This window comes from Thermobia domestica, chromosome 10 (assembly GCF_964235325.1).
Source record: "Thermobia domestica chromosome 10, izTheDome1.hap1.1, whole genome shotgun sequence".
In the NCBI taxonomy this organism is placed as follows: domain Eukaryota; kingdom Metazoa; phylum Arthropoda; class Insecta; order Zygentoma; family Lepismatidae; genus Thermobia; species Thermobia domestica.
Genome location: NC_137463.1, coordinates 215430871 through 215456886, shown reverse-complemented (window position 1 = coordinate 215456886; position 26016 = coordinate 215430871). Strand labels below are relative to the sequence as shown.

General features: G+C 35.2%; 1 protein-coding gene across 2 annotated transcripts in view; it reads left to right on the top strand.

Annotated features, from left to right (window-relative positions):
* The first annotated feature begins 429 nt into the window (after window positions 1–429).
* The window catches only part of Cox17 (Cytochrome c oxidase copper chaperone COX17), a 58698-nt gene continuing 33111 nt past the window's right edge, over window positions 430–26016 (top strand). Inside the window, exons 1-3 of one of the 2 annotated variants that reach the window (XM_081729089.1) lie at window positions 436–715; window positions 16944–17066; window positions 25837–25998. In XM_081729089.1, coding sequence (XP_081585215.1) covers window positions 633–715; window positions 16944–17028 — 168 coding nt within the window. In that variant the 5' untranslated portion in view covers window positions 436–632 and the 3' untranslated portion in view covers window positions 17029–17066; window positions 25837–25998. Of the gene's footprint in view, window positions 716–16943; window positions 17067–25836; window positions 25999–26016 lie in introns of those variants that run through there. The other variant, XM_081729090.1, reaches the window with a different exon arrangement.

Here is a 26016-nt window from a genome sequence, read left to right as displayed (position 1 = left end):
TAGTTCTAGTCCTTCTACTAAATAGATTATTTGAAAATATTTTCATAACATTATCTATTTATAATACATTTAAGGCAAAACTTTAATTCAAGTATGACAAATTAATACTAACGTTATTGACCAATATCATGAAACTTTTAACGTAATTGTTTCTAGCATAAATTATTTCACTTGCTCAAAGCATTTCAATTTTACTGCAAAATATGAACAATTTTCTATCACTTTTCCCTTTTTTGCCGTTGTAATGATAAAATTCACAAAATAAAATCCGAAACACCAATTTGTTGTGCGTTTTCCACAAGAAGTCTGAGCGGATTAGTAATCACTGAACTTTTTCCTTGTTCCGCTCAGTCAATTGCTACATGTAGCATATATCATCTTTTGTTTCATTGGTCGACATATGAAAACACTCGCCAGTTCGGGACGAATGAACTTCCGCGTGTGCGATAACTGAGCATGTTCGCTACGTTAGTAGGTAACTATAGAACAAACCTACGACGTAAGTTCTGAACGAACCTTGTTCTTGGGGTGAGAAGTGGGGAGAAATAGAGAAGGGATTAGTTGTCATTGTTTGTAGTATTTAATAATCAGCCATATCTGTAGAAATTAGGAGTACTTTAACGAGTGTTAAAATGCCAGAAAATAAGCAAAATACGGAAAAGAAGCTGAAGCCCTGTTGTGCATGCCCCGAAACAAAAAGGGCGAGAGATGCATGGTAAGCAATAGTAGCCTAAGGCATATCGAAATGTTTTTATCGGACATGAACAATCCGAGTATTGTTATATTGTTCTCAACATGCACTTGAATCATCTTCCGTGTGAAACGAGATATATAGGAGCCTTACTAGAAAGATTGAGGTGTTTAATTTAAACCGAAATAATATACATTCACATAAAGGGTGGTAATTGTGAACTGGATTGAAGAGACATTTGCAGTTCCGTATCCAGTACCGGTGTGAATTAGATTATTCTTTATTATCGTTTTCGTACTAAGTTTATAATGCTAAACTTATAGGTTCGTAATTTATTTCAGTGTTAAGTGACAGATTTATAGCAACTGCTCATTTATATTTACGCAATATATTGGTTCTGATATCTAATCTGACTACATTCAGATGATGTTTAGAAACATTTGATAAAGGCAGGGTAGTTTGAAGTAAACTAATCACATATTATAAAACAGTGCGATGTTTATCGTTATTCGCTATATATATTTCTTGCAGATAAGCTACGGTTAATCATTTGATTTCAGAAAAAAATATAATTTGTCGTACATGGTACTTTATTATTACGGGTCAGGCTCCCGAAGAAGATTTTCTAGAGGGGGCTCATCTCCATGGTTGCTATGTTACGTCTCGTGTAGCATGTTTAGTACAAGGGGTCCAGAAGTACATAAAACACAAAATTTACAGGAGAATGAATGATGCAAGTGCTTCGACGTAACATAACGTAACCAAATCTAACCTAACCTACCATAAACTAACTTAAGCTAACCTTAACTAACCTAAACTTACATAATAGTAGAAATAAGCGAAATTCTATCGTTTTTTGGAAAATTATGCGGGACCCCTACACTAATTTAACATAAACCAACCTAACCTAAACTAAACTAACCCAACGTACTCTAAACTAACCGAATGTGAACAAAAATTACCAACATTGTAACTTTTTTAGAGAAAAGAGCTGGACCCCTTCTGCTAAACATAGGCCCGTCTCGTATTTCTTGTATTTAATATACGTGGTTTGCTATTTTACGTATACATTTTCGTAAGCCAGAAGGGGCCCCGGCCCTCCTGCCCCCGCCTTCGGGCGCCCATGTTACGGGTTAAGTTTAGAGTTGTTCCTCCGTTTTTCATGAAAATTTACAGGAGAAAGGAGAAATGAGCCAAGAAATAATTATTTGGGGGGTTTTATATGATGTTTAGGTGTGTAAGTTTGATAGTAAAGTTATGTTTAATACGGGAAAAAATATGTAGAATTTGGTACTATTTACAACATGCGGAAAGTTTCGGTGATTCAGTAGCATGGTAGTCCTATAGGATGGGGAATCGGTGCGTTCAATGTGATATTTTCGCGTTGAGTTGTACAGAATTGTATAAGAATAATAAAGAAAATCTACTAAACTTTTATGAAAACCACGGACTAGCCTACTGAATTTAAGTGATAATCGATGCTTCTATAAGAACCGGTTCTAGTCACTGTCCTAGTCTAACTAAAGTCTTACCGGGTAACCTAACCTACGTACCGTAACTTAAACTAACTTAACCTAACAATGTTTAATGTTTCAATTGCTTTTCATAAGTTTGAAACGAGGTGCACCTCTAAACTTAAGCAGAGGTTGCTAATGTTTGTAATTTTTGAACCGGAGTTTACGTTTCACGATATTTACTATTATTTGTCTGCTTATTCAGTGCTAAAAATAAAAGAAATTACAATATTTTAGGTACATTAACAAACGTTACTTTTATTACACAAAAAAGATAAAGATTTTGATTGGAATTAGATCTTGCAAGGAGTTCAATGTGGCAACTTAATATGGTTATACATTTGATGTTTTTAGATTTAAGTTATCACTTACGAAAGTAGTATTAAATGCCGGAGTAGATTCAGAAGTATGAAACTTAACCATATCCAAGCTAGAATTTAACTAACCTAATCTAAACCTTAACATCTTTTACTCTGTAGCACAAAGTCCGTAAAGAGTACTGTGTGGTAAAATAAGGGCATTACTGCTGTATCTCCGGACCAATTTGAAAATCGAAAAAGAGTACCAAAATGTACTGCATTACATTACCTTACGTTAGATTACGCTATTAAGGCTTGTAGTTTTACTATACGAATCCATAAGAGAAGAAGTAGGAGGAGAAGGAGGTGGTGGAACGGGTTAGAAGCAGGGTTTGAAAAAACCCGGGTTTTTTGAAAAAGCCCAACCCACCTGGGCCCATGTGGGTTTTTTCGGGTTTAATCGGGTTTAATTGGGTTTTTTCGAAATATTTCAATATTTTTGGGGTAAAAGTGTTAAAATGTGATTTATACTTCAAGATTATCATTGTCACAACTTGCAACAATTTTCTATTCACTGCTGTTTTGAAAAATTGGCTGCCATTTTGAAATTTTACGTTAGATCGCCGCCAAAATATATACAGCTAATTTAGAGTGTCTCGTGCTTATATTCTAAAAATTTCAACTTAAAAGACCGAAAATTGCACTTTGTAGCGTGGATACCCGCTATATTTTTTTAAAGCCACCATTTTGAAATTGCAGGTTGGTATGCCGCCAAAATCTGTATAGGAAATTTAGTGTGTCTCGTGCTTGTACCCTGAAAATTTAAACTTAAAACATCGACGGTGGTACCTTGTAGTATGTGTGGTACAGGCATACGATCGAACAAATGAAGATCGAATCATCCCAGAAGCCTCACTGACGTTTGCCAAATATGAACACCAAATATATTAATTTAACAGCGTAAAATAAATGACTTTCGATATTTTGTGCGTTCAATTAGGTGAAATTCCCGAGCATTTGTTGCAAGACGTTTCTTTCCAGAAAATTAATTTAAAACAATTAACAAAGATATAATTTATATTTTATCTTCCAGTGTAAAATAAAATAGTTTTATTGTTGAAGTATTCAGTTCCGATGCTTTGTGCGTTCAATTGCGGGAATTTCCCGAGCATTTCTTTCGCGACTTTTTTTCTTCCCTCGAAAATGCAGCTTTCTTTACTGTATATCAAAACTTCCACTAGTACGGAAGTTTGAATTCAGCACTTGAAGTAGTAAGTGTTACGTAGCTTTCGGAACTCTGAGCATTAAGCTTCTTAAATTTGACAACAATTTTTACGCTATTGTTGGTGTTGATTCTGAAGAACGCTTATTTGAAGAGTACCAACAAATAACTGAACTAAACTGTTATTGTTGGAAAACTAAATTTTACTGAAGAATACTTGTGCTACCATCAAAGGTAAGAAATAATACTAATAGTTTTACTAATGCACTACATATTTACTGGTAGTACCGGCACATATGGCTTTAAACTCGTCAAACGTAGGGGAGACCGGGGCACATTGTCACAAGGGGCATGTTGCCACAGTAGCAATTCTGAAAACGAAAAAATAAGCGCGCCGGTGCTGCTTTCTTGTTTACTTACTAGATGTCACTACTAACTACTCGATTGGAGATACGCGGCAACAACGGTGCTGCGTCAGTTGAACTTCGGTTTCAGTGCCGGAATGTAAATTTTCCGAGTCCTGAAATTGCTGTTTTGTGTGTTCGTGAAAGCGGTAGAAACAAATATTTTTGTGTGTGTTATGTAGGTTACAAATAGAGCTTCATAATGTGCTACTTTGAATGCATCTAATCTTGTCGTTTGTTATAGATATTTTGTAAAAAGAGTAATGGCGACGTGTGGGGCATGTTGTCACTGTGACAATGTACCCACTGTGTGTTCTGTATAATACAAACGGTAGGGTTATCTCTGTTTCGCAGACAGTGAGAATATACAAAAGAAAGACAGAGAAAAGCACCACCAATGGAAGATCTACTGGTTGTAGCAAGAACTATGAAAAGAAATAACCCCATATCAATACGTAGGCCTAAAGCTGCTAAAGAATTTCATATCCACTACAGAACATTGGCAAGATTTTGTGCACGTTGTTACAGATGGCGAACTACAATTCGGGCAATGCTCATTTATATTAGGTTACTCTTCGTAATACTAGGAAGAATTACTAGTATCATACCAAAACAAGCTTCTCACATATAATTTGGACTCACTACAAAAGAGGTTCGCGATTTGGCTTACAACTATGCAAAAGCGCTAGAATTGAAATGCCCAGAGTCGTGGAATGAAAAGGCCATTGCTGGCCCAGACTGGTATCCGGTATTTCTGAAAAGACATGGTGATCTTGCTATAAGAATTCCCCAAGCAAATAGTTTTGCACCTATAAACAATGTCAATGAAGGTCCAAAGAAGATTACGATTTTTCCTCAGAGGACAACGATATATTTGTTTAGTTTATGGCGATCCATACAGTGCGAGTACATGTAGCGAGAAGTGGATTCAGTGCATTCGATGTACGGAATCGGCGTACGAAAACTGAGGGAAGCAGAACTTGTTTTACGTGTGTATGAACTGTGACACTGACGATGACCTCCAGGTATGGTATTTTGTAGGAGCAAAAGGATAAACATTTTCAAATTAGTTTGCTGTGCGTACTAATAAAACGCAACTAAACTTCGTAATAATATTTACTCCTCTTCGAGCTATACAGTAGTCCTATCAGAGAAATTCTTTGCAGTTCATAAACTACAATCAGAAACAGCTTAAATGCAATTGGCTAATTTTGCGTTGGCCTATTGGAGATGTATGCTATGATATGATAATTTCGTCATTTTGTTATGACCTTTCAGTTTGTAGTTTTGATTCCTTAGCTATGAGTTAGTTCTGTTTTCATGGCGGTTTTGGTTTTCCTACAAAGCTTGATGTAACAATAAATCTTTCAGGTTGAGAAAATATAAGCTTCCTGTCCTCCTACTTTCTTTCCTATTTTATTAATATAGTTTCCCCTTTCATTTAATTATGTTTTGATTCTCTTTCAGACGCTAAGTATTTAATGCTGGTAACATTTACAGTCTTTTTGCATTAGTAATAGTTGCATTAATAATATCTATCAATTTCTGGAAAGTGCCACAAGAATAACATGTGACAATTTGCCCCATATATTGTGACAACTTACCCCGCATATGGGGTACATTGTCACAACTGTATTGATCATAAAACATAGTACATAAGTCCAGTTCAGAGCGTGTTACATTGGACAGAGAAATATATGCTATGCACAAGATAACAAAGTATGTGTATACTAAAAATTATAATTTTCGGCCTTACACGAACATCAGAAGAAAATAAAACGTGAAAATCGTGACAATGTTCCCCGGTCTCCCCTATGAGGGATAACGTCCCTCGGCATAGCCGAGTCGGTGAGCACACAATTTACGGAAAGTGTTTTCTAAAATATAAAATTGCATTGTTTTCAAATAGGCTATAAGCATAATCAATACATTAATTTGTTATATAATTATCTGAAGCTAAGGTAAGTTTTTTTTTCATTTGTTCAGTGCATTCAGAACTTTATAAAGGTCTTATGTAGAATGTTGTTGTATACCTTAACGTGAAAGCATTTAATTCGCCCGAGGTAAGTCCAAAATTTGATAAAAATCACTTTCAATGTGATCAAGTTAGTTATAGCAATAATATATTAACAAAAAGCTCAAAAACCCAGGTGGGTCCAACCCGAAAAAACCCGGTGGGTTTTTTCGGGCTGGGCCCACTTGGGCAAACCCTGGTTAGAAGCCTCCCAGGGGTTGGTTGAGTTCTGTTCTCGACATAAAATGGGCAAATTAAAGACGCCCAAATTTTTCTGTGCATTTTAGTATATGGATCCTTATAATAAAACAAGTGTACCTCTCCGCGAAATAGTCCATCCGCCTCCACATACAGTGCCGCTTACAACAACAAAAACAATCAGCAAATACAACCACTTTCTTAACTTTTACTATTCCCCTTACAGTACCTGACTTTTACTCATTCTTCCTCACAAACTTAGATAAATTCTCCAATTGACCCGGTAAATTTCCTAAAACTGGTCCGGCGATACAGCAGTTAACCCGAAACAAGCTGTGTTTACACCTTATATTAAGAGTGATGACGTAATAATACAGCATATTTACCGAAGTTAATATACTACAGACGAAGTACTTTACGCTACCGTGCAGTTTTACGAGATGAGTTAAAAGAAAAAAATTAATTCGTGCTTTAAATAATACCTTAGTTCATTATACATCATTATTTTCTTGGCGCATGCGCAACAATTGCGCACAGATTTATAAGATGCGTGCAAACTGATGTGCCATAATGATTATTCATGAGAAAGAAAAAGCACACACCAACTTAAGCTGGATGATCACTATAAGCGAAAATTTTATTTGTTCAAGTTTGACCCGCCGAGGGCGGTGGGGAGCAGATGCGAAGCAACAGTGGGTATACGCAAAAATATTATTCGTGGTAGATCAAGTTAATCAGTACTAACAAGCAGGGTTTGCCCAAGTGGGCCCAGCCCGAAAAAACCCACCGGTTTTTTTCGGGTTGGACCCACCTGAAAAAAACCATCTTAAAACCCACCTGGGTTTTTGACTTTTTTGTTAGTGTATTATTGGTACAACTAAGGTGATCACATTGAAAGTTATTTTTATCAGATTTTAAACTTTCTTTGGGCGAATTATATGCTTTCATGTTAAGATAGACAACAATATTCAACATAAGACCTTTATAAAGCTCTAAATGCACTGAATGGATGAATAAATAAATAAATAAATAAAAACTCAGCTTAGCTTGAGATAATTGTAGAACAAATTAATGTGCGGTTTATGAGTATAGCCTATTTGAAGTAAAGTAAGCGATTGTATATTTTAGAAAATACTTTCCGTGAATAGTATATTTCCTGACTCGGCGCCGCCGAGGGACGTTATCCCTCATACGTTGACGGGTTTAAGGTCATACATAGGTGCCGGTACTAACAGTAATTATGTAAATACATTAGTAAAACTATTAGTATTATTTCTTACCTTTGATGGTAACAAAACTATTCAGTAAAATTTGGTTTCCCAACAACAACAACAGTTAAGTTTAGTCATTTGTTGCTAGCCTTCAAATAAGCATTATGTAGAATCAACACCAGCAAAAGCATAAATTTCTTGTCAAAATTAAGAAGCTTAATGCTCGGAGCTCCGAAGACTACGTAACGCTTACTATTTCAAGTGGTGCATTCAAACTTCAGTATTAATGGAAGTTTCGATGTACAGTAAAGCAAGCTGCATTTTCAGGGAAAACCCGTCGTGAAAGAAATGTTCGGGAAATTCCCGCAATTGAACCCACAAAGCATCGAAAGTGAATACTTCAACAATAAATCTATTTATTTTACGCTGGAGGATATTTCATTTCATTATTTTAGACATTTTGAAACATTTACTTTATAAAATATGAATTATAGGCCTATCTTTGTTAATTGTCTTAAATTAATTTTCGGAAAATAACGGTCTTGCAACAAGTGCACGGGTAATTCCCGTAATTGAATGCACAAAGCACTCGAAAGACCATTTATTTTACGACCATTTTTTTTATCGAAAGACCATTTATTTTACGTTGAAAAATATTTAAGACATTTTGATGAATTATGTCTTTGTTTTAAATTAATATAGCTATTTGGTATTCATATTTGGCGAACGTCACTGAGGCTCCTAGGATGACTCGATCTACATTTGTTAGTTTGTCTGCCTTTACCACACAGTGTTCAACTTTCGGTCTTTTAATTTTTTAGGATACAAACCAGAGACAAAATAAATTTTCTGTTTAGATTTTGGCAGCATACCAACGTAAAATTACAAAATGGCGCGCTTTTTTTAAAAAAAAAAAAATAGCTGATATCCACTGGCGAAAATCCCGGGGGGATGATGGGGACATATCCCCTACAATCTTGAAACTGTCCCCCTCAATAATCCGATTGGAAATGTGTCTTTTAGGAAGAAATGTGATGATTTGTGTCCAACTGCCACAAAGGAAAGTGAGATGAAATTGATACCTCCCAGAATAAGCCTCAAATTTGACCGCCTCCCAATGTTGAAGACAACTCTGCTCCCTACCCATGTTGTCCCGGAGTTCCACACAGGGGACATAAAATATGACGATATTATTATTGCTTTACAACTTTAAAATCAGACTGGCAACAAGGGGGCGCGGTGGCGTTCACCTCTCAGTGGTAGAGCGTTCACCTCTGGTGCTTGGGGTCCCGGGTTCGATCCCAGCCCCCGCCAAGTGAACTTTGTGGTGGACAAACACCGTGCTCGTGGGTTTTCTCGTGGTTCTCCCGTTTCCTCCCACTTTCTTCATTCCACCATTTCACTCATCTCTCATCATCACAGTCTCCTTTAGCCTCACCAGCATAACTGTGGGACGTAAAACTTAAAGATTTCATTTCATTTCATTTCAGACTGGCAATATTGAAAACTGTTTACAGGGAATGATCATATTTGGATCATCCCTTGTAAACAGTTTTCAATGTTGCCGGTCGGATTTTAAAGTTATAAAGCAATAATAATGTTGTCATATTTTATGTCCCCTGTGGAGGACGCCGGGACCGACATGGGTAATCCTCCTCAGCATTGTTTTTCGCCTTCATAAATATTTTGTACATCGCATATATATATATATATATATATATATATATATATATATATATATATATATATATATATATATATATATATATATATATATATATATATATATATATACCGTCTTACCCGTCCCCCCAATGTTGAAGAAAAATTTGCGCCGCTGCTGAGATGCACGCCACAAAGCGCAATTTTTGGTCTTTCAAGTTGGAATTTTCAAAGTAGAAGCACGAGAGACTAAATTAGCTGTATATATTTTGGCGGCATAAAATTTCAAAATGGCGTCCATTTTTCAAAATAGCGGATATCCATGCTACAAGGTACAATTTTCGGACTTTTTAAGTTGATATTTTGAGGGTAGAAGCACAAGACATTCTAAATTTGCTGTATAGATTTTTTCGGCGATACAATGTAAAATTTCAAAATGGCGGCAATTTTTTCAAAACCGCACTGAATAGAAAGTTGATGCAAGTTGTGACAATGACACTCGTGAAATATAAATCATATTTTAACATTTTTACCCCAAAGAGATTGACATATTTCGAAAAAACCCAATTAAACCCGAAAAAACCCAATAAAACCCGAAAATACCCGAAAAACCCACATGAGCCCAGGTGGGTTGGGTTTTTTCAAAAATACCCGGTTTTTTTTCAAACCCTGCTAACAAGATTGGTATTCATTCACACCCCAGACTTAACGTTGTAGTTACAGAATTACCACGTTTCTCTTCGATAAAACATTGAACAATTCCATGGTTCCGTCATATTTACGGGTAATTTTACCACTTGAGCAGAACATTCATAGGAACCTATTACGAACCGAACCTAACTTTACCTATTACGTACAAATAATAGTGATTCTATTTCATCTCCAATGCCACATTCTGTGACAAAATCAATTGTTCTGCTCAAAGTGTGCTTTCTATTGCCACTGTGTATTGTGCAACATTACTGTAAAGAAGGCGTTCAGCGTGATACTTCCATGAACTTGCATCGTTGCTTTCTGATCTATATTACCATGTTTTATATTTTTTTTAACTTTTTTTTTTTTTGCTGCGCGCGTTTATGTATGTGTGTGTGTGTGTGTTTTTCAATGTGTATGAGAGATATACACAGTGAATTATAGCTTTTTGTTTTAAGAAGACACTTTGTGCTGCAAGAAGTTAGAAATACAGTATCGGTGGAAACACCCCTCTTTCATGTACTTTCACGCATTTTTACCGTAACGGTTTTTTATATATATATATATCAGGGTTGGCTGCTTTAAACCAAGGTGGTTTAAAAAAAAAAGTTTAAACCAAACAAACGAAAAATGTTCGTAAAAGTGTAAATGTTCGTAAAATCTTGATGAACACGCATTTGTGGGTTATCGCGTGTTACTCCCGCATATTATTCGTATTATATTCAGAACTAAATTCCCCATTCATTACTCAAAGAAATTATACTACAAAAATAACTTTTTTTATAAGTTTATGAATGTTTCTTTTGTGATTTTTTTTATAGTTTGTTATTATTGTTATGCAATTGCAATCAAAGAAAAATTCTAAATATTGTTTCGTTTTAATAATGTTTACTATTGATAAAATACGTCGAAATACTGTACTTTTTTTGGGAGGGGGGGGGGTCATACAAACCCCACGAGAGGCATTTACTGAAATCAGAAGTTTCTTTGGTATCTATTTATGTATAAATGGGTCAGAGCCAAAGTGGGCTCAAATAATTCTAATCTTTATTCACTTTTCTTACTGATATGCAAATTAAGTCGTTATATTTCTTTAGCTTGGAATAATAAAAGTCGTAGTGAAGGAACTTGGACTTAATTAGTTCTTCTGTACTCTGCAGTATTTTGAAATTGTCCATATGTAATTCTGTATAATGGTTTCACTTGTGCAACTGTTTATCTTTTTGTCTTTCTCAAATCACTCTTGACAATTATGTAAAGATCAGTACAACTGACAGTATGTAAAGATCAGTACAACGTATCAAGAGTTCTTCGTGAGTGAGTCGGCAGACGTATCACATTTGTGGCCAATTAGCCCCGGTTTCGAGTTCAAATGGAGGACAATTTGTTTTGGATGTAAGTCAGAAACGGTTTGGACTCCGCTTTAAGCTTATGTGACCCCTTCCAGCATAACCCGGTTGTTGCATAATAACACCAAGGTGAAACAAACTTATTTCTGTTCATATGTGATATAAATACATAGAGCAAATTATATAAACAAAAAAAAAAAAAAAAAAGGTTTAAACCAAAAAACCGGTTTTTTGTTTTTTTCAATAAAAACCATGGTTTTTGTCAACCCTGATATATAAACGTCTCGTAAACTACCCACGAATAGCTAGTTTTTAACTGGTAATTATTCTGTGTGGTCCTGGCTGACTTCTCTCGTTCTGTCATTATTGGTTTTTAAGATACGCATTTCTTTGTGCCAGTACATCTAATAAAGTGTCACTTGCGTTATTATTGTTGTAGAACTTCGAAAATTTTGATGTTGTGATACTGTGGTGTCTTTAGTTTGGAACACTGCATAAGTGTGGAATTGTAAGTTACTGTTTTACGTGTATATTTGAACTATGTAATAACCTGACGTAGTGCCATTTGAGAAAATACAACTTTGTTGGGTTGGTAACACTGTTAATCTGTTGGTATTGCAGAATATATCAAACAGTATCTCCCTTAAGATATTTGCATAATACGAAATTTCGTCTTTTTTTTTCCATATTTTAAAAGGGCGTATCATCATAAATGGTCCACTTTGTATGCATTCATTTGTTGCTTTGTGCATTCTTCAGCACTATTCTAAATTGATTTTAGCATAAGCTCTAATGAATTTTTAAAAAATGGGAATCACAAATGATTGTGAACATCATTTTTAAGTTTGCTATGTGAATTTTTAAAAGTTTTGAATTATTTTTTAAATTTTAAAACTGACTTTGTCAGTAGAGAATAGCGTGTACATTTTTTAAAGATATAATTTGATGCATGTTGATATAATTTTTAAAACGTAATAATTACTTATTGCGTCAAAATTGTACTGTAATTGCATTAAATTGTTTCAGCAATCATTCGTGTTTTTATCGGTAGCTCAGTATAACTATCCTTTCGTAATGTCGTCTTTCAGTTTTTTATGTATCCAGCTGAACAGTGATGAAGTCAAAATTCTTCCTAATATAAATCCTTTGTACTCGAACAACTCTTTTCAACGATTTCTATTGACCTTGGATACTAAACGCTCAGCAATAGTTTTTGTAACGACAACAAATCGTTGGATAACTGTTGAATTTATTAACTTACAAATTAACATACGTTGTAACTTTCCACTCTGTTACTTCAAATTTTTGTTAAGCAACTGTACATAATATTATACATTTTTGAATGTAAAGTAAGACCGGTGTTTGTAAAAATTTGCTGACCTCTAAAAAACTTTACGAAGTTACACATTACAGGTTGCTAATAAACGCTATAATGACACATTTCTATAACTAAGTAACAATGATTATTTCTTTTCCTTTCGGTCCTCTTTGGGGCCACTAAAAATCACACACACACCACAAATTCATCCATTATACAATCGTGTAATCTCGAACTCCCAAGACTAACATATTGTCATAGAGGAATAAACTATAGATGGGTTGAAAAATCAGCTTGGACAGCAAGATGTCGCTAGTGCCGATAGAAAAAAAAAAATAGTTCGGGCTGTGTGTTCCCATTTTATTTCGTGTTGGAACACCTAACTTTCTACCTCGGAGAAACCTACTCTTAAGGAGTAATCTCAATTAGCGCTGTGATCTTGGTCACCATTACGTTGATTTGTCACTGAATAGCTGGTCACCACCACAGCAGCTTATAACGTCAAAATTGTAAAACACCAGGTCGTGCAGGTGACTGAAGCCTTATTATTTGAACTGTGCCCTTGGTGGCGCTGCTGTCTATGTGATTTTTCGTACCTTCCTCAAAAGAGGAGGGACAAGTTGCTGCGGCCGAGATCTTTCAATTGTTGGATGCGGAAGCGTTGCCACAATGAATTATTTCACACTTCATTATGCTCTGTCTTGTTAGTAAGCTCTGTCTTCACTCGTCAAGACCAAACGATTGAATGTCAAATTGCCAACACAGCTGAGGTCATTCACTTCTTTTCCCTAAGCACAGGGATGGTTTCCTCCGTCAGAGGGTGAGGGGTTGGGGCCGAAGTATAGTTCTCATAGTTTCCGAGGGCACAGGTGGAATAGACAGGCTCTAGTTATCCAATGATAGGTGGACGTGATAAAGATCGCAGTGCAAATTGATTAAATTAAGATATGTCCGAGACACAGTGGTAGTTCTGTTGTACTTACGTGATATGTACCCCTATAACTTCAATCACCAAGTACATAGAGCTTAACTTTACCTTTGACGTACGTAATCTTTGGTTTGACTCAGGAAGTGGCTTAAAAGTTCCTGTTGGCAGAGGTAAGATCGATAATTAGAAGCGAATTAAATTACAAAATGTCGGACGTGTATTCGACATCGGAAGTTAATTCACTGACCTTCAGCTCTTAAATAACAAATGCATATAACCTACTCGAAGGTCTTCTTGGGCTGCGGTACCATTTAATAACCAGCTTGGTTAGTTCATTCAAAATTAATGAACAAATTTGAGCAGAAAGTTACGTCTACTTGTGTTAGCATGAGGTAAACCAGTCTTGATGTCCCAGTGTTTTGGTTCCACTGCTGTTATTGTATTCATGTTTGTATTATCATTCTTATCTCAAGTCTTCACAAGAATATAGGTACGTTCTGATTCAGTAATTACAACAAAACTAATGCCTATATACCAAAACATAATTATTTTTTTAGTTTAATATCCCACGATTGTGCACCGAGGCTATGGGAAACGAGAGAACCCTGAGAAATCCTTACTGACGGTGTGTGTCCACCGTAAAGGCTCGCTTGGCTCCAGCTGGAGTCGAATCAGGGACCCACTTACCGGCGTTGAGCGCACTACCACTGAGCCGCCGTGGCTCTACAGGTTACATGAACTAAGGAAATTTACATTTATTTTACTCTTAATAGATGACAAATGTACTTTCACATACGAGTAACGTTGGGTTGCTTGAGTTAGTGTCATTTACCTTCAAATATATGTGTAAGACCCTCGTAACTTGATTCAACAGGATATGACAATGAAATGTTTAAGTAAGAGTTTTAAAGGGAGCATAAATTTAATGTTTTCTGCTTTCGCTTATATTGTGGTGTGATCGTTGTATGCAAGTAGAGATTTTTCATTGTGTAGCTAAGAACTCTTCGTAGAAAGTATAAAACAGTATTAGTGTTTTATGAAGCACTGTTAACTTTCGTTTTAGGGTAAAGGACATTATATAAACTTCGGTAATTAGATAGTTTAAATCATAGAATAAAGTTAAATGCATAAAATTCCACAAATTTTATGAACTTCATGGTGACGTTTTCATATATCTTAAACCATCTAGGAGGTCTTTTCACACACAATATAACCCCAGGAAACATGAATGTAAGAGGTTTATTGAAATCAGAAGTACTTTCTGAATATGCATATTTATAAATGGTTCAAAGCCAGAATGAAAATGATTCGTATCTTATATCCTTTTTTTTTTTATTATTGATACGCAAATTAAGTCGCTGTTTTTTTTTTTTTTTTTTCTCAGTGAACTACTTCGACTAGATTGGATCTTTTGTATTCAGTAGTCTTTTAATGTGTATAAGTGTTTACAATGATTTCATTTGTGGAGTTCTGTAACTTTTTGTTATTCTGAAATGACTTAAAATATTCACAAGTGTGCAAGATCAGTACAACGTATTTCTATCGGGAATCCTCATTGAATGAATTGGTAGACTCCTCACCTTTGTAAGCAAGAGATTCCGGGTTCAAGTCCAGATGTAGAACAATTTTTCTCGGGCGCAATTGGAGTAGTGATTCGGATCCTACTGTAAGCTGTAGGACCCGTCCTTCATAACCCTGCTGTTGCACAAATACGTTAAAGCTAAACAAATTTACATCTTTCCATGTAATCTAAATAAATAAAACAAATCTACTTAAATAGAATGGTTTAATTTTTTAAAAAGTTTAGTTTAAAAAATGACTTTTGGCAACCGTGCGCACATCTAGTCAGAATGACCGACCGTGGGATTTCAATCTGGGACCTTCCTCTTACTAAGCAAGAACTTGTACCTTTTACGACACAACACTTTCTTTGCTTATCTTTTGTTCCGTATTAGCATTTTAAAGAGTTTTAAAAAGTATAGTATCGATATCAAATTTAATTATATTTTGAGCAGTTTACTTACTTAACAAAATATTCATATATATACTGTTACCGTGTATTCAAAGCAGGGTTGGCAAAAACCATGGTTTTTATTGAAAAAACAAAAAAAAAAAGTTTTTTTTTTGGGGGGGGGTAAATAATTTGCTCTATGTATTTATATCACATATGGACAGAAATAAGCTTATTTCGCCTTGGTGTTAGTATGCAGCAACAGGGTTATGCTGGAAGGGGTCACATAAGCTTAAAGCGGAATCCAAACAGCTTCTCGGCTTACATCCAAGAGAAATTGTCCTCCATTTGAACTCGAAACCGGGACTAATTGGCCACAAATGCGATACGTCTCCCGACTCACTCACGAAGGATTCCTGATAAAAGTACGTTGGACTAATCTTTACATATTTGTTAATATAATCGTCAACAGTCATTTCAGAAAGACAAAAAGATAAACAATTGCACAAGTTGAACCATTATACAGAATTATATATGGACAATTTCAAAGTACTACAGAGTACAGGAGAACTAATTTAGTCCAAGTTAAAGAAATATAACGACTTACTTTGCATATCAGTAAGAAAAATGAATAAAGATACGAGTTATTTGAGTCCACTTTGGCTCTGACCAATTTATACATAAATAGTTACCAAAGATTCTTATGATTTCAATAATTTCGTGTCTGTATGCCCCCCTCCCAAAAAAGCACGGCATTTCGATGTATTTTATCAATAGTAAACATTATTAAAACGAAACAATGTTCAGAATTTTCTTTTCGTTGCATAACAATAATAGCAAACTATAAAGTAATCACAAAAGAAACATCCATAAAGTTACATAAAAAAAAAAAAAGTTGCTTTTGTAATATAATCTCTTTGAGTAATGAATGTGGAATTTAAGTCTGAATATAGTACGAGCAATATATAGAAGTGAAACGTGATAACCCACAAATGTGTGTTCATTAAGATTTTACGAATAGTTACACTTTTACGAACATTTTTCGTTTTTTTTTTTTTTTTTTAAACCAGCCAACCCTGATTCAAAGCGAGTAATTGATGCATTTGAAGTACTTTTAAGTGGTCAAATGGATTTAACTTGTTTATTACGTTATTTAACTTGTTTGTCGCTCCCATATAGGGAGATTTGATCAACTATTAGCAGTGAAAGTATCAATAAGAATAAGGAAGGACTTGTATTGCTGTATGTATAATTAAGGGGAAGATGATTTAATTCCTCGTAATTAACAGCATTATAGACTATTCACTAAACATCCGTGCTTTTCTTTCTTTATTTTTTTATTTTAAATACTAACAGGCGTATGTGAGGTCACAGTATAAGAGACGGAAACAGTCAAGGAAAATTTCTGAAGACGCAATAAACAAAGTAGATTCATACTGTCACTTTCTAAATGGCAGCTCAAAATTTGTAATTTCTGTTTTATTTGCAGCATAATAGAAAGAGGCGAAGAGAATTGTAAAGATCTTATTGAAGCCCACATAGCCTGTATGAGGAGACATGGATTTAATGTGTGATTTCTTTGATAGTATTACCTGATGGCTCCGAAAAATAGGTGAGGCAAGAATTTGATTTTCTTTCTGTTATTATGTACAGTGGTTAGTAAACGCTTTATGTTTGAAAATACTGGAAAATAATTTCGAAACTGGTATCTAACTGTAACTTGTGTAAGACTTAACGTATTGCTTTGTCAGTTCGTTTTTCATTTATATTTATGGAAAATCACGTTATTACTAACAAAGACTTGTCAATATTGTATAAATAACCGTGCAACTTCAACAGATGACCTGCGTGTTTTGTGTGGTTTCACCATGCTTCAGATCTGTTTTTGTAACGAATGCTGTTAGAGTTAATGCGAATGTTTAGAAGAATGCTATTAATATTTTTAGATTAATTATTGTGTTCTATATAAACTATCACAAAGTAATTTAAAAGGATGCGCCATATTCCTTGCAATTGGATGAGTTTAATATTTAAATGATAGTTGTTATGGATATTGAAAAAGTTATACCAAAGAGTGCTTTGGCAAATTGAAATACTCTACACATTATTTCATTAACTGGCTTCTGTCTGCTTGGTCACGTAGATCTACTGATAAAATCTACAGGGCATACATTCATAAGAGAAGTTACATTATACCTCCGTGTTAGTTACTTCAATTGTATATTTCTTTCGTGGGAACGTCGTCAGGACCAGTTTCGTTACTGCATCACCGAATTTTTACCTTTACATATCGGTGATACGGTTAGAATTTTAAGAATCGGTGGGAATTTTCCACGTCAAAAATATTGGAAATATTGTGTGAATTTTGCATAATTTTAAAAATTGGATGTCTTCGAGATAGAATCCGACTTGCAGCGCACGCTTGAAAATTTTGGCGGGAGTTATTTTGATCTGCAACCAATCCGAATATCGACTGATTGCAGGGTTGCAAAAGTTTATGGCGTGGAAAATTACCAGCGATTCTTAAAAGTCGAACCATATCAGGGAGACATGAAGGTGAGGACTGGGTAATTCAGAAATAAAACTAGTACTGACGACGTTCCCAATGAGAAAAGGAATATACAATTAAAGTAACACATGACGGAACAAGGTAAGCCACTTCTCGGTCCTGCAAAATCTATCCTCAAACTTGTTTTGAACTAATGACTATTTTTCTTCTGATGTTCTGTATTTTGACCGTAAGAATACTGATAAACCTGTAGAGACACTTAATTAAAAAGCTTGAACAACGAAAGCATTAACACAAGGATCTGCCATCTTTTATTTTCAAACTCAGAAAATTTCGTTGATAAATTGTACGTGGCGAAGTTGACAGATATCAATGAACGGAATATTGCAGAATTTTTCAATTTGCGTAGTACAGAGTATGTTCAATTTGTAATGCAAGAAGTGATGTGATGCAGCAGAAGTTTCAACACCATTCATATTCAGAAGTTTCAATGGATGAATTTCAAAGTGGTTCATCCATTGAAATTGTACGGTTATTTATAAATGTGATCAGTTACAGAAGTCTGATGTTTACCAAGTTATGGGCCCATTGATCTCTTCCGGAAAAACTACTCAATTTTATGCGACATTTCCAAAGCTATTGACAAAAGAATGTGATAGGCGGGAGATACATGCACAATTGGTCCAATGTCTAGGACGGATAAAGAATAGTCTAATCTCGCTGTAATGTGGTTCGTGATGTTTCAGTTTTGATTATTCAGAACAAACGTTTTTAAGGTTTCTCGAATGACACTGCGAAATTTCCAATATTTACTTAGTTTCTTCAGTGAATGTAATACAATAAACGGGATACTCAAGGAACATTGTAGATATTGAAGTTTCGTATGATCATTTTCGAAGTATTTCAAAGGATGTATCGAAATTATTTATAAAAATATATAATACAGTTTGGGTTGTGTTCATTTAAATGATTGGAATTTTACTACTGTTTACGTAAGAAATGATAAATCTTGATTTATTTATTTATTTATTTTTTTTTCGTAAATTGCATAAAGAAGTGAGGAAGTAAGAACAAACTAACGGGAACAGGTGAACTAAAAGTTACGTGATATTTCAAAGTGCAAATTCCAGTTGTATGTTTCAGAAAAAATCGGTCTCTATATTAGGTGAAAATTTTAAAGGGAAGGACTAAATATTGGTACAAACATGAGATTTACCTTAGCCTGCTAATGCAAGGATCTTTTGTATATTAGATGAGTTGGAGTCTGGTTAATTCGCGATGTATCAGACCTTATCAAAACGTGATGCAAATATTTTTGAATTAGCGGGTTAAATATTTCATGTGTTTTTACGGATGTTTCATCTTTTCTTTTAATCCTTCCACTTGATAGTGGATTTAGATTTATTCTGAAACGTGAAATTCATAACTTTTACTTTCTAATAGCATGGTGGTCTTTTTCATTTCGGTATGTTGAAAAACAAATCTTGGATTTAATTCTCTTAAATGTGACTTAGTTCATTAACAGAATACTATCAGTATTTCGATTTAATTTAAAATCTGTATTGGTATAGGGAAGACTTGTGCATTTGTATAATTCCAAAAAGTATTGAATAGCATCAGTTTGGTTACACTTATTAGAATTACATCAACAATACCGATCTGGATTTTATCAAATATAAAGGGGTGAAAATGTACGTCTGAATTGGGGGTTTGAAACTGTGACCCTGTTCTGCCGAGTCGATGAGCTATTGCACAATCTGATACATAGTTATTACCGTACGGGCACAGTACTCCAAAGTCTCGGGCTTGATTGCCGATCCACTCGCAGAAGTCTATCTTTTCAAATTCCTTTGTATCTATGCCTTGATCAGATATGTTATAAAATTTAAAGGATGATTCGTCTCTTTGACACCTTTAGCAGTAATTTAATAATCAAGAATTAACGTGTGGCATTCAATAATTTACATAACCTGCCGTATTACTTTATGTAAAATAAATTACAGTTCAAGAAAGTAGAAATTGTCATATAAAAAGGTGCATATATTTGAATACTTCGTATATATTACTTCTCATGAAGTACAGTACACAAAACTATATTTTCTTTTTAAAGAATTTCTCCCAAAATAGACGTATATTTATTATGCTCTTGAGGCATACAGGCTGTTCTCAACTTGAGGGAATTCGTCTGATTTTAATTTTTTATAGTAATTTCCCTCTTCTCTTTGTTCTTTATGACAAAAATCAATCTTACCACAGTTTCTTTCTTTCTTATATCGTATACGAGGGCACGCTATATATATATTTTGAGATACAAGAAAAACACAAGGCACACCGTCTGCGTGGGTTTCCTCGGGGTTCTCCCGTTTCCTCCCACTTTCTTAATTCCACTATTTTATTCATTTCTCATCATGGGGGCGCGGTGGCTCAGTGGTAGAGCGTTCACTTTCGGTGCGTGCGGTCCCTGGGTCGATCCCAGCTCGCGCCGTGTGGACTTTGTGGTGGACAAACACCGTGCTCGTGGGTTTTCTCGGGGTTCTCCCGTTTCCTCCCACTTTCTTCATTCACCATTTCACTCATTTCTCATTATCACCGTCTCCTTAGCGTAGCCGGCATAACCGTGGGACGTATTTCAAAACTACAAGGCGTGTGATGCAAATGGGTTTGTTTATGTTCAAAGTAATCCTCACTTACATCAGTGCACTTTTGTAACCGAAGTTTTTACTACTGAAAGGCTTGAAACCAGTCACCTTGCCTCATCGATCTCCTGCATCGTGAGACGACGACCTCATAAATGTCAAATGTAAAAAGTCAACGGTTTACTGTGCTGCGTGTGACGATGCATTGTCGTGATGCAACATTAACCCGCGAATCCTGACTAACTCAAGCACTGCAGGTAAACATTTTGTGGTGTACCGGGTAGCTGTAACTACGTTGCTCTTCAAGCTTAATTGCTTTCCCGGTAGAAGGTAGCGAATTTTCAGCATTGAGGATATATAAAGATGGACCTTCAGCTTGACGGAAGATCCGAAACCACGTGAGTTATTGGAAATAGAATCTGTGTATCCTGCACAAAAAAGAAAACTTTCGAATATATGGGATAAATGAGTTTTAAAAGGATCATCCGTCTTCGTTACATTCCATACCGGTACTTTTAAACAAACATCACATTTCATTTCGTCTAATCAAGGCATCCGTAAATCATTAACATTCCCATTATTTGTTCAACTTTATAATGAATGGTACTATTTAGGTAGCTTTCGTTATTAAATTGTGACCAAATTGTACGTTACATGTACTTGTATGGTATCCGAAATCAAACTTAGGGGAGATGTTAAATTTTTTACTTAATTATATGATATGATATTTGATTACCTGTGGGAGATCATCTTAGTATATGTCTCCTTTATATATAATATACGAATACACTTCGTATCCCAACAACCCTAATCTCGCACAGAAATTCAATGATTGGTTAAATATTCTACTTTTTGATTTTGCATTTCCTTTCTTTTTACAATACATGTAGCTATACTTGATTTAACTTTGAGCTTATTTATAGTCTAATTAAATCCGAATATTTAGCTGGTTATAAACCAGCAGTACGATAACAAATCTTGACGGCTCCCACAAAAATACAATGATATATGTTTTCCTCTTCTAAATACTTGCATCAAATAACGATATGTAAATAAGCAATTGAGCAAAAATCTTAATAAAGCTGTGTTATTGCATGTATGATTAGGAAAGTTTACGAAGTAGAATATTCTTGTTTGTTTCTTTACGTCAGTAAGAATTGTTGCTGGTCTGAAATTTTGCTACATTATTGAAGAAATATAGAATGTAGTACTAACAGTGGAATAAGGAGTTTTTGTCACACTTCTTTCAGTAAATAATTAAGATACTTCTGTACTAGTGCCTTCAATATTTATTTCTTGATGTATTTTGGTTAGATTGATTGGTAGTTTAGCATCCTGTTCAGCAGTGGGACTATATAAGACGTGAACGTACAGTTTAAAATGGAATCCGAATCACTGTGTATTGCGTGCAGTATTTCAAGGATTCCACATTGAATCGAACGCGGGACCCCACTAGACCAGCAAGGTGATCATGATATATTTCAGGAAAATGAAGTTCCTTTCATTAGTCAAAGGTCGAAAAAAAATTAATAGATATCAGTCACTTCACATAACACCACAAAACATGTCGTCGTGTAACGAAACTTCTAAGTTTAAGAGTGTTGACAGTTTAAACTCAGGACTTCTACTACAGTAGAGCATATTTCGTGTTTTATGTAAATTTATTGGTAACTACTTTTATTTTTTTCGACAAGGAGGGAGCCGTTGCTTCCTAAAGTTTATCAAGAAATAAATATTGAGACCATAAAAAAATCAGTACTTTATTACTAACAATATATTACTTAATTTAGTTAAGTCTTGCTATTTCATAAACATATTTTTTATTATTTTTTATTATCTGGTTGAATTGAAAAATCATGGATTCGAAAGTACTAACCTCCTTCTGTTTTCCAATTTGTACAACAGATCTTTGAGCTGTACGATATTTAGCAAAATATGAAGAGTTTGTATGTAAATAAATTTTAAGAAAGTCGTGCTACAGGAATTAAAATACGCAAGTTTTCACTCAAAGTCAGTGTTAAGAATTAGCTTATAAGTGGATAAATTAACCTTTTTTTTTTTTTTTCGTACACTATATTCTTTTTAGTTGCCAAAGAAGTTCAGAGTAAAAAAATGTGCGACTGGACCGCAAGTTAAACCTGGATCTCCTGCTTTTTATGCCAGTAGGCTAATCACTTTGCTCCTGTGTCCTTTTCCTGAGCAGCTACTCATGAAGTCGATGCTCAACTATTCTATTTGTTAAATAATGTCTAATTCAGCCATTATAGGTATTTAATAAATGATAAAATACTGACCATAGACTGACTTAAGCACCCAAATTATTAACTTATTCGTATACGCTTCAACGACTGCTTGGTCATCATCTTCGGCACTTGTCTATTGCGGGATTCTTTACGTCGGCACTTGTTTATTGAGGGATTCTTTACGTTGATTCGTGGATTCACTGTAACGAAAAATATCTGTCCGCAGAAAGTTGTATGATATTGAAGTACATGAAATCTTTCCTTTTTGTAAATTCAGAGTACTGCTTGGTGTGAATGAAGTATAATAATACCTTTTCTACTGACAGAAACATACCGTTAAACTGAGTACATGACGTTAAAAATCCAGTTTTAATAGACACGTGCCAAAGACTATGATAAGCAATCATTAAAACGTGCTTGAATCGTATGTGAATAAGTTAATAAACTCGGCTAAAGGAAGTATAGAGGATCATCCGAAACGTACATCTATGACTAGATGTGCTTAAACATTTTCGCCTATATGTTATGCAGCCCTTAACTAAAGTATTTGGGTGTTGCATATTAGCGTTACGCGAAAGGTCAATTTATGAATGAATGCGAGAGGATAGCCGCGAAAATGGTAACGGATTGTCTCCAGTAACGAATTCGACCGAGATAATCACTCTAGCTATCTGTTGCAAAACACACGACTCAGAAATTAGCTATCGTTCAAGGGTTGCCGTGTGGAGTAACGGACGCACGTATGTACTATCATTACAATCCTATAATGCCCATTAGCGTGATCCTAATAATACGAGTCTTTTGTAAATTCAAGATTAGTATCTTATTATTAAATATGCACCCTGTCAGTTCATTAAATACGTTTACTAAATAGTTAAGCACCGATCTCAACAGTAAAAATTTATATCTGGTCTGGGAGCGGACTGAGTATCGTAGTGATTAGATACCGGCACGATAAGCCGGAGACCCTGTTTGTGTTTCCATTCCAGTCGTTAATTTTTCACTCCGTGAATTTCCTTCAGAATGGGATTTCTTGTTTAAAGCAGAAATACTCAACCATATAAGGTTAACAACTAGCGTCAAGATCAATTTACTTTATTATTAAAATTTGTTCCTACCTTGCGTCCCGGACTTGAGAATCTTAAAAACAGATTATTTTAGACCATCTCTGGGTTCTCTTTCAGTGCTCTTTCTACTACTGGCTATAGACTCCGGCAATCCATAAAACGTCATGCTTCAATTCGGACTTTGTATAAAGGACACAAAGTTTAATCAGTCCACACTTTATGAAAAATAATTTGGATGAAGTACACACTTTTCTCACAGAGACTAGTTATTACACTAAAATGTTTATCACATCTGGAAATAAAGGTATTGTAATAAATAATGGACACACTTGTAAAAATCGGAAAATATTGAATTAATGTGGTGTTAGTGCAGCATTAGCACACAAAACAGCTTGATTTTGAACGGAATAGACCGATGCAAGTCCCAAAGAGTGGTGAGTGAAAATTGAAACAATTCTTCTTACAGCGCAGCCTCTAGCTCAAGTAGAGGCAGAAGAGGAGGAAATCGACACAAAACCTTGTTTTCGGAAACAACTCAGAGAGGCGCAGTGATATTCAGGTCTGGGGACTGGGCAGACCAAGGAAGATGTTTAATCTCATCAACATTCTCTTGACACCTCTCTTGAACAGCGCCAGCGTTGGAATGAGTCATTTATGGCATTCCCATTTGGAAATAAAGTTTGCACTCAAGAATTCGGACTGATCTTGTGAGTCAACTCCGCAACGTGATAATGGGGGCTGCCAAATCCCAGACCACTATAGAACACCACCATGTTCGATAGACGAGCGGAGACAGTCATCATCGTATGCGTCAGAGAGTGTTCACCAGACAGATACGCATCCAGTGGCGGGGTAGAGGATAAAGAGTGATTTATCTGATAAAACAACACGTTGCTAGTCTTCCAACGTCCAGATTTTGTGAGCATTACACTACGTATGTCGTCTTTGCTCATTCATATCGTTTATAAGGGAGTTGGCATAGCAATACGCCATGGGTACCCATTTTATGAAAGTCCTACCTTACTGTATTGGATGACACTGGAGTGTTTTAGCTGCTCATTAAGCTCTGTAGTCATTTTCTTTCCGTTGTCTTCTGCCTCCTCACAATACGGTTCAAGATCCGGCGGTTCCTATCGTGGAATTTCGTCGTTGGACCACTATTGTAGTTCGCCGATCTTATTTTACCGTGCATTATGTATGTGATCTGACTTTCAACAGGATGCCTTCTATTAACGTCTGTTTTCTTCACCGATGCTCCAGTTAGATGCATTCAGGATTTGGACCTTTTTGAAACTCCCATAAGATCCGACATACCTGCACACTTCCGTACTGGACTAATAGTGCACACTTCATACTACCTGCAATAAGCAGGAGACGGTTGATTTACGCAGTGCTCAGTGTTTTCTGACAAAGTTAAAATATATCGTACTTTTAACAAGCGTTTCCATTATTGTGTCCAATACCAATAGTTATTTACTTCTTTAGTAACGATAAATCTGAAATGTCTAAAAGTAAACCGTATTTTTACTGTCGGTGATAGTGGAGACAGTTATGTTATAAGAATAAATGTAGCACTGAAACAATTTGCTGTAATATTCTCAAGCCCGAGATGCAAGATAAGGACATTTTTTTTTCTAATAATAACAATGTATCCAATAGCTTTCGTAAGTAAAAGAAGTTAACTTTTTTCTGAACATATTAATTTTGACAGTTTATTCTTATAATTTTTATACTTCAGTACCTTTTATGTTGGCGCATTTTCATATTCAAAACTATTGTTTTCACATTTTAATTCTTTGCATGGCTCAATGTGTATCCTTTCTTTTCCTTGATTTGCTTTTGTAAATGCTGTTAAATGTAGTGCATGTTTATAAGCTGTTGCATGGGGATCGTTGCATTTTTTTGGCATTGTTAATTTTTCTTTCAGGATTGTTGTTGTTGGTGGGGTAGCTACAAGCAGCATCCATCGTTCTGTAACTTATTTCCAGAAATATTCTGTATATATCTGTTTATAGACAGGTTGGTGTTGGAAAGAAAGATGTTGTATAAGGGACTTAAAAGTAAATAAATAAAAAACAAAGCTTGAGTATATTTGATTTTTATTTTA